Here is a 15,362-nt window from a genome sequence, read left to right on the forward strand (position 1 = left end):
GGGGCAGTAGCCTACATTGGGTGTAAAATGTTTGATTACAGTATTTATTTAATCCGCAGTTATTCTTCAGCTATTTATTCTGTTACCAATAATATTTACATGGTAATTGTATCTTCTGATAACAATTATTATGTCTCATCTTTTAACTAAATGCAATCTATTAGCTTCAAACATATACAGTGGGGAGAACAAGTATTTGATAAACTGCCGATTTTGCAGTTTTTCCTATTTCAAAAGCATGTAGAAGTCTGTAATTTTTGATCATAGGTACATATCAACTGTGAGAGACGGAATCTAAAACAAAAATCCAGAAAATCACATTGTATGATTTTTAAGTAGTTTATTTGCATTTTATTGCATGACATATGTATTTGATACATCAGAAAAGCAGAACTTAATATTTGGTACAGAAACCTTTGTGTGCAATTACAGAGATTATACGTTTCCTGTAGTTCTTGACCAGGTTTGCACACACTGCAGCAGGGATTTTGGTCCACTCCTCCATACAGACCTTCTCCAGATCCTTCAGGTTTCGGGGCTGTCGCTGGGCAATACGGACTTTCAGCTCCCTCCAAATATTTTTTATTTGGTTCAGGTCTGGAGGCTGGCTAAGCCACTTCAGGACCTTGAGATGCTTCTTACGGAGCCACTCCTTAGTTGCCCGGGCTGTGTGTTTCGAGTCTTGTCATGCTGGAAGACCCAGCCACGACCCATCTTCAATGCTCTCACTGAGGGAAGGAGGTTATTGGCCAAGATCTCGCGATACATGGCCCCATCCATCCTCCCCTCAATACGGTGCAGTCGTCCTGTCCCCTTTGCAGAAAAGCATCCCCAAAGAATGATGTTTCCACCTCCATGCTTCACGGTTGGGATGGTGTTCTTGGGGTTGTACTCATCCTTCTTCTTCTTCCAAACACAGCGAGTGGACTTTAGACCAAAAAGCTCTATTTTTGTCTCATCAGACCACATGACCTTCTCCCATTCCTCCTCTGGATCATCCAGATGGTCATTGGCAAACTTCAGACGGGCCTGGACATGCTCTGGCTTGAGCAGGGGGACCTTGCGTGCGCTGCAGGATTTTAATCCATGACGGCGTAGTGTGTTACTAATGGTTTTCTTTGAGACTGTGGTCCCAGCTCTCTTCAGGTCAATGACCAGGTCCTGCCGTGTAGTTCTGGGCTGATCCCTCACCTTCCTCATGATCATTGATTCCCCATGAGGTGAGATCTTGCATGGAGCCCCAGACCGAGGGTGATTGACCGTCATCTTGAACTTCTTCCATTTTCTAATAATTGTGCCAACAGTTGTTGCCTGCTTGCCTATTGTCCTGTAGCCCATCCCAGCCTTGTGCAGGTCTTCAATTTTATCCTGTACACAATGTTATCCCTTACACAGCTCTCTGGTCTTGGCCATTGTGGAGAGGTTGGAGTCTGTTTGATTGAGTGTGTGGACAGGTGTCTTTTATACAGGTAACGAGTTCAAACAGGTGCAATTAATGCAGGTAATGAGTGGAGAACAGGAGGGCTTATTAAAGAAAAACTAACAGGTCTGTGAGAGCCGGAATTCTTACTGGTTGATAGGTGATCAAATACTTATGTCATGCAATAAAATGCAAATTAATTATTTAAAAATCATACAATGTGATTTTCTGGATTTTTGTTTTAGATTCCGTCTCTCACAGTTGAAGTGTACCAAAGATAAAAAATTACATACCTCTACATGCTTTGTAAGTAGGAAAACCTGCAATATCGTCAGTGTATCAAATACTTGTTCTCCCCACTCTAAGTACGTATATCTAGCTGTCGAATAATACATTCTGATGGGATAGCTTGTCCTGCATTTGTAAAAACCCAGAGTGCATTGAGAGAATGTAGGAAAAGGTTCTTGGTTCCAATTCTAAACATAGCAATGTGAATGCAAAGAGGACAGACCACAAAATAGGTGAAGTGAACAGGCAAAAGAGTTGAGTCCTCATTCAAAGCCAAGGGCAGTGTGAATACAAAGAGAACAGAGTTATTTTGCTATTTATTTACCCGAGAGCTCACTTTAAAGAGGACTGAGATTGGTTATTTTAAAGAGAACTATATGTGAAAATACCCTAAGTTGTAAAATTGTCCCTTGGAAACAGGCCCAAGTTAAGTCCCTGAATGTGACACTGCAGATCTGACAATGCACACCCAAGAGTGCTGGTCTGACTGGTTCCCAGGAAGTTCCACCATAGTCAAAGTAGCTATGAGACAATGCAGGTGCGACAGAAGTCTCTTAAGTGGAATGTTGCATGTCTGCATGCCTGACATTTGACTGCCATTGACCACAAAACAACTCATGGGACTACCGAGAGGACTTCTGCACAAAAAGAAGCAGCACTTACAAAATCATTAGTCTATTAGCCACAAGATGAGTAGTGTCTTCCTGGGTACCTTACCTATCGAAAATAAAGTTTTGCTTTTTGGGTGACTCACTTTCACTATGTGTAAATATACACTTTATCATCAAATGTATGTCACATCAAAAACCATACGCATATTATTTAAAAGGAAGACATAAATCAAGAGATTTATTTTCAAGAGATATCTCTTGATTTATGTCTTCCTTTTAAATAATATGCGTATGGTTCTCTCCCTATCCCAGCAGACTGGGATAGGGAGAGATTGAATATGTCCGTAAACACACCAGCCAGTTGGTCTGCACATGCTCTGAGGACGCGGCTAGGGATGCCAGCCTTGCAAAGGTTAACACAATTAAATGTCTTACTCACATCGGCCACGGAGGAGGAGAGCCCAGTCCTTGGTAGCGGGCCGCGTCGGTGGCACTGTATTATCCTCAAAGCGGGCAAAGAAGGTATTTAGTTTGTCTGGAAGCAAGACGTCGGTGTCCGTGATGTGGCTAGTTTTATTTTTGTAGTCCGTGATTGTCTGTAGACCATGCCACATACGTCTCGTGTCTGAGCCGTTGAATTGTGACTCCACTTTGTCCCTAAACCGTCATTTTGCTTGTTTGATTGGCTTGTGGAAGGAATAACTACACTGTTTGTATTCGGCCATATTCCCAATCTTCTTTCCATGGTGTAATGCGGTGGTTTGCGATTTCAATTTAGCTGCCATCTATACACGGTTTCTGGTTAGGGTAGGTTTAAATAATTACAGTGGGTACAACATATCCAATGCACTTCCTTATGAACTCACTCAACAAATCAGTATATCGATATTATTCTCGATATTAGGCTGCTCGGAACATTTCCCAGTCTGCGTCATCAAAACAATCTTGAAGCGTGGATTCCGATTAGTCAGACCAGCGTTGAATAGTTCTATTCACGGGTACATCCTGTTTGAGTTTCTGCTTATAGGACGGGAGGAGAAAAATTGAGTCGTGGTCAGATTTGCCGAAGGGAGGAAGGGGGAGGGCCTTGTATGCATCGCGGAAGTTAAGAAGCAGTGATCCAGTGTATTGCCCACACAAGTGCTACAATCAATATGCTGATAGAATTTAGGTAGCCTTGTTATCAAAATTACTTTGTTAAAATCCCCAGCTACAATAAATAAATGCAGTTTCGGGATATATGGTTTCAGTGAAGTTCCTTGAGAGGCCGTTGTGGGATTGGCTTGAGGGGAGATATTCACGGCTGTGACAAAAACCGAAGAGAATTCTCTTGGGAGATAATATGGTCAGCATTTGATTGTGAGGAATTCTAGGTCAGGTGAACAAAAAGGACTTGAGTTCCTGTATGTTGTTACGATTACACCATGAGTCGTTAAAACATACATTATATTGCTGTGTTCATCATTCTGTGACATGGAAGGGCAGACCCCACAGTATAAACATACTCTGCATTATTACAAGAGTTTAGTATATGGGAGAAAGCCTGCCACTTTGTGTGCTCACTGCTCTGCAGAGGTTCAGGAATATACCTGGCCCAATTTACTGCCTCAGTACAATACATCAGCCTGAGGGGAGGGGAAGGAGGGAGAGAGGATAGAAGAGATGGAGAGAGAGACATTGCTATTTCAGCACCACAGGCTTTCTCTACAGGTTTTTTCCTTCCATAGATTTTCTCTTATTATTATTCTACCACAAACTGCTGTGTAAATCTATGCTCAACAAACATTAGGTGATATTACACACTAGGATTCTGATGACATGGAGGCTTTCTTGAGACCTTTCTCACAAAGGGTTTCTTGGAATAGCAAACAAAGGAAGCCATAGGGGAGTTTAAGTGCCTACACCTTTGCTCTGCATACACAACTCAGTCTACCATCACTCCCCTTGTCTCGCCCCAGGGTGACAGTTGACAGAATATGCCAAGACTTGGAGAGATTAATTGTATACATAGTTCTGAATACATGGTAGCCTAGTCTAAGACAAGATATCAACATTGGGAACTGAAAGGGATTAAGTACATCTATTGAGTTGTGAAACAGCGAAAGGATGGCAAATGGAAGACACAGTAGGGAGAGCTGGAGAGAAACTGGGACTTGGGAGTGGCCAAAGAAGAGAAAAGATTGAATGTTGAGAAGGCCATGATAATGGAGGAGAAAATTCACAGAGGAAATTTAAGAAACTTGATGATGGTGTGTTTGAACACAATGCTGAATGGGTGTCAAACAGGAGAGGTGGTGATGTTTATGAAACCAGCTCAGAGTGTACACTGTAGCACCAGTCACATTGTGTATTACCACCAGCCACCTGTGTGGATACTACATTACCAGGGTACAGGTCTCTCACCTGCAGCGAAGCCTGGACAGGGCCTCATCAAAGTCATTCCTCAGGAACAGGTCCATTGCTGCCATGCAGTCCTCCAGGGCCAAAGACAGGTCCGACTTCTGGGACCTGAGACACAGAAAAGGGGTAAAGGGGACAGAGAGATGAATCATAGGTCAATTAAGTACCTACCCATTGCTTCTCAGTGCAGGACCAAAATGTTAGAATAACACATTATATTCTTGACATCCCCTCAGAACAGAAAATAATTTACCTCTGATAAATTAGGTTTACATTGTTGAATGAAAGAAGCTGATTACTGCCAACTTCCCAGTGGACCTAAATATGTTCTATTATTATATGAATGAAACCCAGGACAAAACCTGTGTTTGTTCATGTAAACTAGGTGACATGTCTGAGTTCTATGTAGAGTAGCAGCCTGTAGAGTAGGATGACACAGCTTTAACGACAAAGGAGCACTTCACTGGCTCCATCTACAGTAACGGATATCTTTAAAAAGAGCCACGTCACTTGTTTTCTCTCCCAGGCAGCTCTGCTGCAGTGCCCCTGTTCTGTTGTTAGTGGGGATGTGGGGGAGGGGGGGCAAGGAGAACACGGACAAACTCCAAACATTCTGTGAGGAGTGTAGGTCATGATATTGTCTCACTTTCCCACCCAATCTGAGCAGGCTTTTACACTGAAACGTCACTTGTTTTCTCTCCCAGGCAGCTCTGCTGCAGTGCCCCTGTTCTGTTGTTAGTGGGGGTGTGGGAGAGGGGGGGCAAGGGGAACACGGACAACCTCCAAACATTCTGTGAGGAGTGTAGGTCATGATATTGTCTCACTTTCCCACCCAATCTGAGCAGGCTTTTACACTGAACAAAAATATAAATGCAACAAGTAAAGTGTTGGTCCCATGTTTCATGAGCTGAAACAAAAGATTCCAGAAATGTTCCATATGCACAAAAAGCTTTTTTCTCTCAAATGTTGTGCACATATTTTTTTACATCCCTGTCAGTGACCATTTGTCCTTTGTCAAGATAATCCATCCACCTGACAGGTGTGGTATATCAAGAAACTGATTAAACAGCGTGATCATTACACAGGTACACCTTGTGCTGGGGACAATAAAAGGCTATTCTAAAATGTTCCATTTTGTCACACAACACAATGCCACAGATGTCTCAAGTTGCGGGAGCATGCTAACTGCAGGAATGTCCACCAGAGCTGTTGCCAGATAATTGAATGTTCATTTCTCTACCATAAGCCGCATCCAACGTTGTTGTAGAGATTTAGGCAGTACATCCAACCGGCCTCACAACCACAGACCACGTGTAACCACTCCAGCTGAACAGCTGATGAAATTGTGGGTTTGCACTACCAAACCAACCAAACTGTGGGTTTGCACCACACAACCAACCAAACTCATCTGTGTGGTTGTCCTCTTCACCAGGGTCTTGACATGACTGCAGTTTGGCGTCGTAACCGACTTCAGTGGGAAAATGCTCACCTTTGATGGCCACTGTCATTCTGGAGATGTGTGCTCTTCACGGAGTAATCCCGGTTTCAACTGTACCGGGCAGATGATATGACGTCGTGTAGGCGAGCGGTTTGCAGATGTCACCGTTGTGAAGAAGAATACTCCATGGTGGTGGTGGGGTTATGGTATGTATAAGCTACAAACAACGAACACAATGGCATTTTATCGATGGCAATTTGCATGCACAGAGATACCGTGACGAGATCCTGAGGCCCATTGAGGTGCCATTCATCCGCTGCCATCACCTCATGTTTCAGCATGATAATGCACAGCCCCATGTTGGAAGGATCTGTAAACAATTCCTGGAAGCTGAAAATGACCCGGTTCTTCCATGGCCTGCATTCTCACCAGACATGTCACCAATTGAACATATTTGGGATACTCTGGATTGAAGTGTACCACGGCGTGTTCCAGTTCCCGTCAATATCCAGCAACTTCACACAGCCATTGAAGAAGAGTGGAAGAACATTCCACAATCAACAGCCTGATCAACTCTATGCAAAGGAGAAGTCACACTGCACGAGGCACATGGTGGTCACACCAGATACTGACTGGTTCTCTGATCCACTCCCATACATTTTTTTTAAAGGTATCTGTGACCAACTGATGCATATCTGTATTCCCAGTCCTGTGAAATCCATAGATTAGGGCCTAAATAATTTATTTAAATTGACTAATTTCCTTATTTGAAATTGTTGCATGTTGCATTTATATTTTTGTTCAGTGTACATGGTTTTCACTGCATCTACTATTAAGTGTTCTTTTACTGCTATCAGCCTAACGCTAGATTTTTCTTATCTGACAAGATTAGATTCTTTTCACTGTTTCTTCAGTGAGCTGCTTTCTCATTCGCTCTGCATCAAATTACGGGTCTTTCAAATGGGTGATTTAATTAAAAAAATAAGTGGGGTTTCACCACATCTTTAAATATAAAGCTAGAATCTTCATCCAAACAAATCTCTGTTGGTGATGTCAAGACTCCTCTCCGTTAAAAACAATAGAGCACCTCCAAACACAACGATGGTAATTATGGCCAAACTGTTCTATTTTTGTTCAGACCAGAGGACATTTCTCCAAAAAGCGATCTTTGTCCCCATGTGCAGTTGCAAACCGTAGTCTGGCTTTATGACGGTTTTGGAGCAGTGGCTTCCTCCTTGCTGAGCGGCCTTTCAGGTTATGTCGATATAGGACTAGTTTTACTGTGGATATAGATACCTTTGTACCTGTTTCCTCCAGCATCTTCACAAGGTCAGTTGCTGCTGTTCTGGGATTGTTTTGCACTTTTCGTACCAAAGTACGTTCATCTTTAGGAGACAGAACGTGTCTCCTTCCTGAGCGGTATGATGGCTGTGTTGTCCCATGGTGTTTATACTTGCGTACTATTGTTTGTACAGATGAATGTGGTACCTTCAGGCGTTTGGAAATTGCTCTCAAGGATGAACAAGACTTGTGGAGGTCTACAATTTGTTTCTGAGGTCTTGGCTGATTTCTTGCGATTCTCCCATGATGTCAAGCAAAGAGGCATTGCCTTGAAATACATCCACAGGTACACCACCAATTTACTCAAATTATGTCAATTTGCCTAACAAAAGCTTCTAAAGCCATGACATAATTTTCCAGATTTTTCCAAGCTGTTTAAAGGCACAGTCAACTTAGTGTATGTAAACTTCTGAACCACTGGAATTGTGATACAGTGAATTATAAGTAAAATAATCTCTCTGTAAACAACTGTTGAAAAAATGGCTTGTGTGCATGCACAAAGTAGATGTCCTAACCGACTTGCCAAAACTATAGTTTGTCAACAAGAAATTTTTGGAGTGGTTGAAAAACGAGTTAATGACTCCAACCTAAGTGTATGTAAACTTCCAACTTCATCTGTACTTTCATTGATTAACATTTTTTATGTTTGTTTACAACAGATATTTTAGAAAGGATCTGTACCTTTGAACCACGGTGTGACCACAATAACATTTCATAAAAAGGTTCCAAGAAAGCTGTCCAGAGATATACCTAGAAAGACACAGCAACAATTTGGCTGAGGCCTCTGAAGTTCACAACAAAGTGGGGGTTCGTCACACTATTTGCCAAACTGTACCATACCTAAACCACCCCAAGCTTAACAGTCCCAAAGTCGACATAATGTCTTCTCAGCAAATTGGACTCATGGACACAATGTATTTGAACCAAACAATGGAGTCTGGCTGACACAACTGAGGAGAATCTCTACAATAAAGACTGCTGACTGACATCCCTTTACATTCCTGCAGATCAGTGATACATAGGACTTCTTTATGCTAGACCAGGGCAACATTGATGGGGTGGGAACCACAAATAAATCGGAATTCATCATTAGGGGCAGAAGTGTCTCGTGGGTCTGTTCAATGACATCCATACCAACACATGCAGTCAGAGCCGACCTTAACCCTTTGGGTTCCCAAATGGGCCCCACCTTGTGAGCCAAACATCTTAGCCGCCCTGCTCTTGACAGCGGAGATTTAAAATAAAAAAATTACAGTAAGTTTGCTGTAGTTCTACACATTTTGCCATGGGCGGAGAAAAGATTTAGCAATTTTATAATTCATTTCATGCAATTCTACTAATTTTGTCATGAGACAAAGAGAAAAATTAGCAGTTTTACAGCTAATTTACTGCAATTGTACACCTTCTGCCATAGGATGTAGAGAAATGTTTACAGGCTTTAGTATGATATCTGAGTGAGAATGACTAACAAAATCAATGGGAGCCCCATGCACTGTAATTCGACCATGACAACTACAAGTTTAGATAGCTGGCTAGACTAACTTAACAATCTAAAAAAACAAATCCTGAAATAGGCTAATTGAGTGACTGTCCGTGACTGACATAAGAGGAAAAACTGCTGATGCGCAAACAAATTTCGAAATTGCACCTTAGGTACTATTCTAACTCAACAGTAAGTTGAGACCGCAATTGAGTTCTCGCAACTGAGTTTCTATGTTTCCTAAATGAATCCACGGGCCTACAAAAGGGTGTGCTGCCAGTTGCCCATCCCTGTGCTAGACCATGGTTGAAATCTCTCAAACTATAATGAGTCCACTAGGGATCATATGGAACAACAAGCCTGTATTTCCATTCATTCACAGGCTAATGACATGGGGATGACCATACCATCCATCCAACCTATGACCAGCACCAGCCTGTAACGTCCTGCTCACTAACACACAGTGATGAATGTCAGCGCAACAGAGAGTCTAGGGCCTAATAGTATCACACACAGTCATGAACATATTCAATTCACTTAGTTATAATGAAATGTATAAGCAATACCTGAAAAGTAATGCAGTATAAAGATACAGAAAGATGGATGCATTCCAGTAGCTTCTTTATTTCCATCTAAAAAGGTCCATAAAGCCCAGTTTCAAATCAGTTGCTACAATCAGTACACCACCTTTAATAAAATGTGATATTTCTTATTGAATAAAGAAAACCTGCTGACGCACATCAAAAATGTCAAGTGACTTGGCTGTTATGTTGGAGAGCAAGTTAAGTAGTTTATCAGACCAAAGATAGCAAACTTGTCCAGCAGAGAGTACAGATGTAAATCAGACAACTCAAGAAGACTTGTTCAAGAGACAGTGCTAAAGCAGGACAATGTAGTTTAACATTGGCCTATTGGCTACTATGGCCATTTGAATGAACATAGCTCACTTATAAAGACGGTTAACCATCAACTCAACAGGGGAATAATGTAGGTGGGTCTGAGAAATGGCATGATAATGTACACATAATGGAGGCTATTGTTTCCTGAAAGGTTGTACATAGTATACATCCAGATAATTAATGAATTGAAGTCAGCAACTCTCTGATGCTGATTTCTTTGGAGGGAAACTTGAACACAAAACACACACACAAAGATAAGAGTGACAAAACATAGCTTTTACCTGCCTTCCTCCTGAATTCTTTCACCAGTGTTATTTTCCATTGAATTAAAGTACTGGAGGCTGAGTAACAGAAAGGCAAACAAAGCACTACAGCAGTAAAACAAGCTGCTCCTAAACACAATGAAGTCATGAGACAAAAGAAATGAGGTGGATCTTTAAAAAACCTGTCCAGTTTTACTGGATACAGCTCAATTACAAATCCTCTCTTATTTCAATCACAGTCAAAATCAAAAATGATTAATAGTGACAGTATATCACATTCAAAGACACACACACACACACACACACACAAAACCACAAACTCAGCATCTCTCTGTTTACTTCAACACATTGTCAGTACCTATCACTTCACCACGCAGCAGTATCTACATAACTCTTACCCGTTTGATAGAGTTTCTGCTTCTCCTGACATTTTCATCTAGCAGACAGAGTACTAGAGGGAAGTAAGGACAGCAAACGCAGAAGATAATTGACTATCTCTGGCTCCGGCCTTTCCAGCAGCGCAGCCCGACACACTGTCTCCTTCTGGCAACAGCAGCAGCAGGCAGTAGAGGGGAGGAAGATCGCAGCTCTTAATAAGATTGGGATGACTATCACACGTAGGGAAACTAAACATCTTCCACCCCCCAACTCTCTGCATCCAAACACACATGCATACACACTCTATCGCTCTCACACACACAGTCACTAAACTCTCCTCCTATCCCACCTCTTCCCATCATCACACTCACGCTACACACTGCAGTCGCCTCACTGATTGGCTGAGGCAGTGGCAGGGCTGGCCTAGCCGCACAGGACTCCAGTCAAATGATAAACAACAAAAATCATACACAAAAAATGAACTATGCAACACAGATAAGAGGTACCCTGGCTATTACATCAACTGAAGAGGACAGGCAACCGCACTCAGACTATCAAAAATGTAAAAAAATATTCAGGTACTAATTCAGATCTCTGAATATATTGAATAGACGATATCAAAATCCCTCAGTAAGATTCCGTACAGAGATGTAAAGTGACTTCATGCCAGTGAGAGGAAGAGTCCTGCAAAGAAGGAAGCCTTTACTGCAGTGACTCAGGCTAACTACTGCAGCAGCACAGACACACTGCCCACTATAACATAGCCAGTAGGACAGAGCCAGTAGGACAGAGCCAGTAGAACACCGTGTAGCGTTTAGGAGCTTAGGAGAGATGAGTACCATTGAGACCCAGTAATTACACCACAGCCAATCGCTCTGAAAGTGAATGACCCATGAAAGGAGCCAACCACTTGTCAGAATGAGCTCTCAGACAGCTGTCTACATTTAGGTCATAGAGGAGAAGTGATTTGAAACATGGTAAATCTGTAAACCTCAAGACACAGGAATGAGGTCAGCTCATGCACACACACTTACAGTGTTCTATTAGCTTTCTCTCTGACATCTGTTAAGCTGAATCAGTTGAAGTTTTTAAATCTATGAGCACTAGGACAGCATCCAGAGGTTCAATTTAGTCCAAAAACATTTTTGGGCTCCTGCTCTTTTTGCGTCAGTGGAATTGCTTTGTGTTATACATGATCATGGGAAAGCAATTTATTTCAGGGACAGCTCCACCTTCAATCATGTGATGTCAATAAAACTGTGTGGTCACAACAACAGCCTTCTTCCCACATGTGAGAAGCATTGGTGAGAGGTGAGAGGCATTGAAATGTAATGATATCTCTATGGATGAGAAGGTAGGCTCATCTTCCTCTTGGTCAATCCCTGCCTGGACCGGAGCTGAGATTGCCAGCTTTAATGGCATCCTTATCTGAATGATTGATAAATTGAACAGCAGGAAGGAGCGATGTCACTTACTTGAAATCTGTGACTTTGTGGTCAAGTTCTGGACTGTTTATGACGGACAACCAAAAAGCAAACCATGCTGTTATAAAATGTTTCTATTAATCAAATACCATTCAATGCCTTGGCATAATGAGGATAAATATCAGTGGTGGGCCGTCAGGGCCAGCAAGGCTTTCTCTGCTGGCCTAAACATCAGAATATAATTTTTTTTTAAATATATTTTCCCACAAATATGTACTAAATTATTCCCCAGAGTAAGAGTTACACTCTTCATTTCATAGCGTTCCTCTTGGTTGCACTACTTCCAGCCCCAGGTTGAGATTTGGAGGGCTGGTCTTTATGTTAGATATTTTATCCAATCATATTCAGCCATCATGTGTTGCCAGGGGTCTAAAATCTGCCCTCAGGCCTTCAGAATCAACAGTGCAGGCGCTTGTAGCAACCTGTTAAGGCTCGGGACAATACTGCCCCCTTTGGATGAATTGCGTGTCCATAGTAAACTGAAAAAAAATCTGTCCAAAATTGCTAATATATCCATATAATAATAATTATTGAATAGAAAACACTATAAAGCTTCTAAAACCGTTTGAATTATGTCGGTATGTATAGCAGAACTCACAGGGCAGCCAATCTCCCAAACTAGTTTTCTCATCAGGAAAGTTGGGCCAACTTTGACATCATCGCCCCCACCTTTCCCAACCAGCTGTGGATCTGGGATCAGTTTCTATGTCTTCCGCGAGATGTTTTCTATCAGTAGAGCATTTAATTGTGCAAATCCCGCGAGCTTTGACCCTTTGGCAGGCAAAATACTGGGTGTCGCGAGAAAATACATGCACTTCCAGGCGCGTGTTGCGCCTGAAATTTTGCGTGTTAATTTTGAAGTTTTGATGCGCAACTGTTCGGGACCAGAAGTAATTTTGGATGCATTTCAGCTGGAACTTGTCACATTTGCTAACACAAAGACACACGACTTGAAACCAAACGCTGTTTTGGGTAAGTATGACTCCTTCCACTACATTCTGATCGAAGACCATCAAAGGTAAGGGAATATTTATGTTGTAATTCTGTGTTTCTGTTGACTCCAACATAGCGGAGAAATATTGCTTATGTCTGAGCGCCGCCTCAGATTATTGAATAGTGAACGATTTCTGTAACATTAAAAAATAAATGTGACAAAGCGATTGCATTAAGAAGCTGTGTATCTTTCTAACTATATGTAGAACATGTATATTTAGTCAAAGTTTATGATGTGTATTGCTGTTATCTGGTGGAGTTATCTATAATTTCTCCGGTCATTTTTTTAGCATTTTCTGAACATGGCGTCAATGTAAACGGAGATTTATGGATATAAATTGCATATTATTGAAAAAACATAAATGTACTGTGTAACATGTCCTATTACTGTCATCTGATGAAGATTTTCAAAAGGTGAGTGAATTATTTTTCTTTTAATCCTGCGTTTGTGATTGCATCTTTTGTTCAACAAAATGGCTACATATCGTCTGTGTCTTTGTGGTGGTTTGACATACATATGTGCTATGTTTTTAGAAATCTGACTCGCTGGGTAGATGAACAAGGTGTTTATCTTTCATTTGAGCTATTGGACTTATTAATGTGTGGAGGTTAAATATTTCTAAGAATATTTTTGCATTCTGTGCGCCACGGTTTGAGTTGAGCGGGGGGGGGGGGTGGTACCCATTGGGGAACCTGTAGCGTGAACACGTTAAAGTGAATGGAAATTAAAATTTAGTGTCAACCAATCAGCTTTAGAGTTGGCTATTGTACGCCTGCTGGCTGGCTCCAGTGTTACACAGGAGCCAGCTAGCAGGCGTAGTGCCTGCACGTCTATTGATTGGATTACCAATATTGAGAGGCAGGTCCTATATGGGCAGGTCTCAGAACTAGGAAACTGAAATTGATCAACAAATTAATTTGCGTACTACTAAGCTGTTTTTTCAACCCACAATGGCAGAAGGAGAAGATATCGATTTGGTCGAGGATATAATTATAACGCCATTCTCAAGACAAACTTTTCAAGAAAAGTTAGACATTGTCAGGAGAGGTAGACGCCGACGCTACAAAGCCGACGCTACAAAGACAGGCTCCGAGAAGCACTGCAAACTGTACTGCTGGGAATGCCTGTTATTTGCAAGTGATCGATTTGGATTTTGGAGCCACACTGGCTTTGCAAACCTGAGTTGTCTAACCAAGGCAGCAACGAGACACCAAAGTACGGCTGGGCATTTACAAACAATGGTGCTTTTGAAAACTTTTGGGGACACCCGAGTGGATCTACAGCTCAACGAACAAGCGCGCAGGGCAATAAAGCTGCACAATGAAAAGGTATTGTACTCTTCCCCTGCAATTCTCTGAATAAAAATGTCAATTTCAAGGTGACGCAACGCCTGGTTATACTGCGTTTCTGTCTAAATGTATAGTGTCTAGAGCCATGGCATCATAATGATGGTAATAAGAGATGGATTAATTTGGGTGGGACTGTGTAGGACTTCACTGAAGGCCCAGGCCCCAGAACCACGGCACGCTACTGATAAATATAGTTTTCACAGAAACTGTTCCATGTTTTTCATGTAAACTTATAGTGTTGGGCAGCCATTGGGGTCTGCTGAGATTTCTTTCGTCTGCAGGGCGTCCCTAGGGTCACAGTATAACAGACAGAACAGTAAGTACTAGGGATGTGTCTCATTTACCAATGCTGAGATCACCAATGGTAATACAAGACCTCTACTGTAGATGCTATTCTTTGGAGACATTTACCATTATAGTTTATATTTATATTTCAGTGAATTGGTTTCCCTAAGTAGCTTTATATTCAGCACAGTGTATTTTTCTTTATCAAAGCAAGTCACATGAAAGGGGTTGGTAGCTGTTGCTTTCTTTTACATAGGCCTTACTCCAGAATAACTATCAGTTGAACAATTTGTGTAAATACTTTGTAACAAGGTAGTTATTAATTAGCCAGTTACTGTGCAGTTTAGTTCTTTCCTTTTTGTATTTTTGAAGAAAGGAGTTGTATGAATTCCGTAACTGCCAATAAATATTTGTTAACATGATATTACAAAGGTTTTCCTTTACAGTAAACCTAATTTTACCCCATCTTAACCGAACTTCATTGACTGTACATTAATCTCCAGATGGAACCACTGGTGATGGCATGTAATGTTAAAGAGCCACATGGTGGTCCTGTGATTACAAATGTGCTTTACCTAGATTATACTTTAAAGTATAATCTAAGATACATTTCTATAGAGAAGCCATTCCTATGTTTTTGAGTCTGAAAATCAACTGATTTGATGTGTAGAAAAAGTAATCTAAAGTGGCTTAATTTTCTTATTTAATTTGCAGAATTGAAATATATTACAT

At 41.5% G+C, this 15,362-nt stretch overlaps 1 protein-coding gene across 5 annotated transcripts in view; it reads right to left on the reverse strand.

The window, feature by feature from the left end:
- LOC135512899 (tetratricopeptide repeat protein 39A-like) overlaps positions 1-15,362 on the reverse strand; it is a 36,227-nt gene that overhangs the window by 13,676 nt on the left and 7,189 nt on the right. For 2 of the 5 annotated variants that reach the window (XM_064935391.1, XM_064935388.1), the window contains exons 1-2: positions 10,539-10,839; positions 4,723-4,827 (exon numbers count right to left, since the gene is read on the reverse strand). In XM_064935391.1, the coding sequence (XP_064791463.1) occupies positions 4,723-4,827; positions 10,539-10,576 (143 nt within the window). In that variant the 5' untranslated portion in view covers positions 10,577-10,839. Of the gene's footprint in view, positions 1-4,722; positions 4,828-10,538; positions 10,840-11,552; positions 11,625-15,362 lie in introns of those variants that run through there. The other 3 variants (XM_064935390.1, XM_064935387.1, XM_064935389.1) reach the window with 2 other exon arrangements.

The sequence above is a fragment of the Oncorhynchus masou genome, chromosome 24 (genome assembly GCF_036934945.1).
Source record: "Oncorhynchus masou masou isolate Uvic2021 chromosome 24, UVic_Omas_1.1, whole genome shotgun sequence".
Lineage (NCBI taxonomy): Eukaryota > Metazoa > Chordata > Actinopteri > Salmoniformes > Salmonidae > Oncorhynchus > Oncorhynchus masou.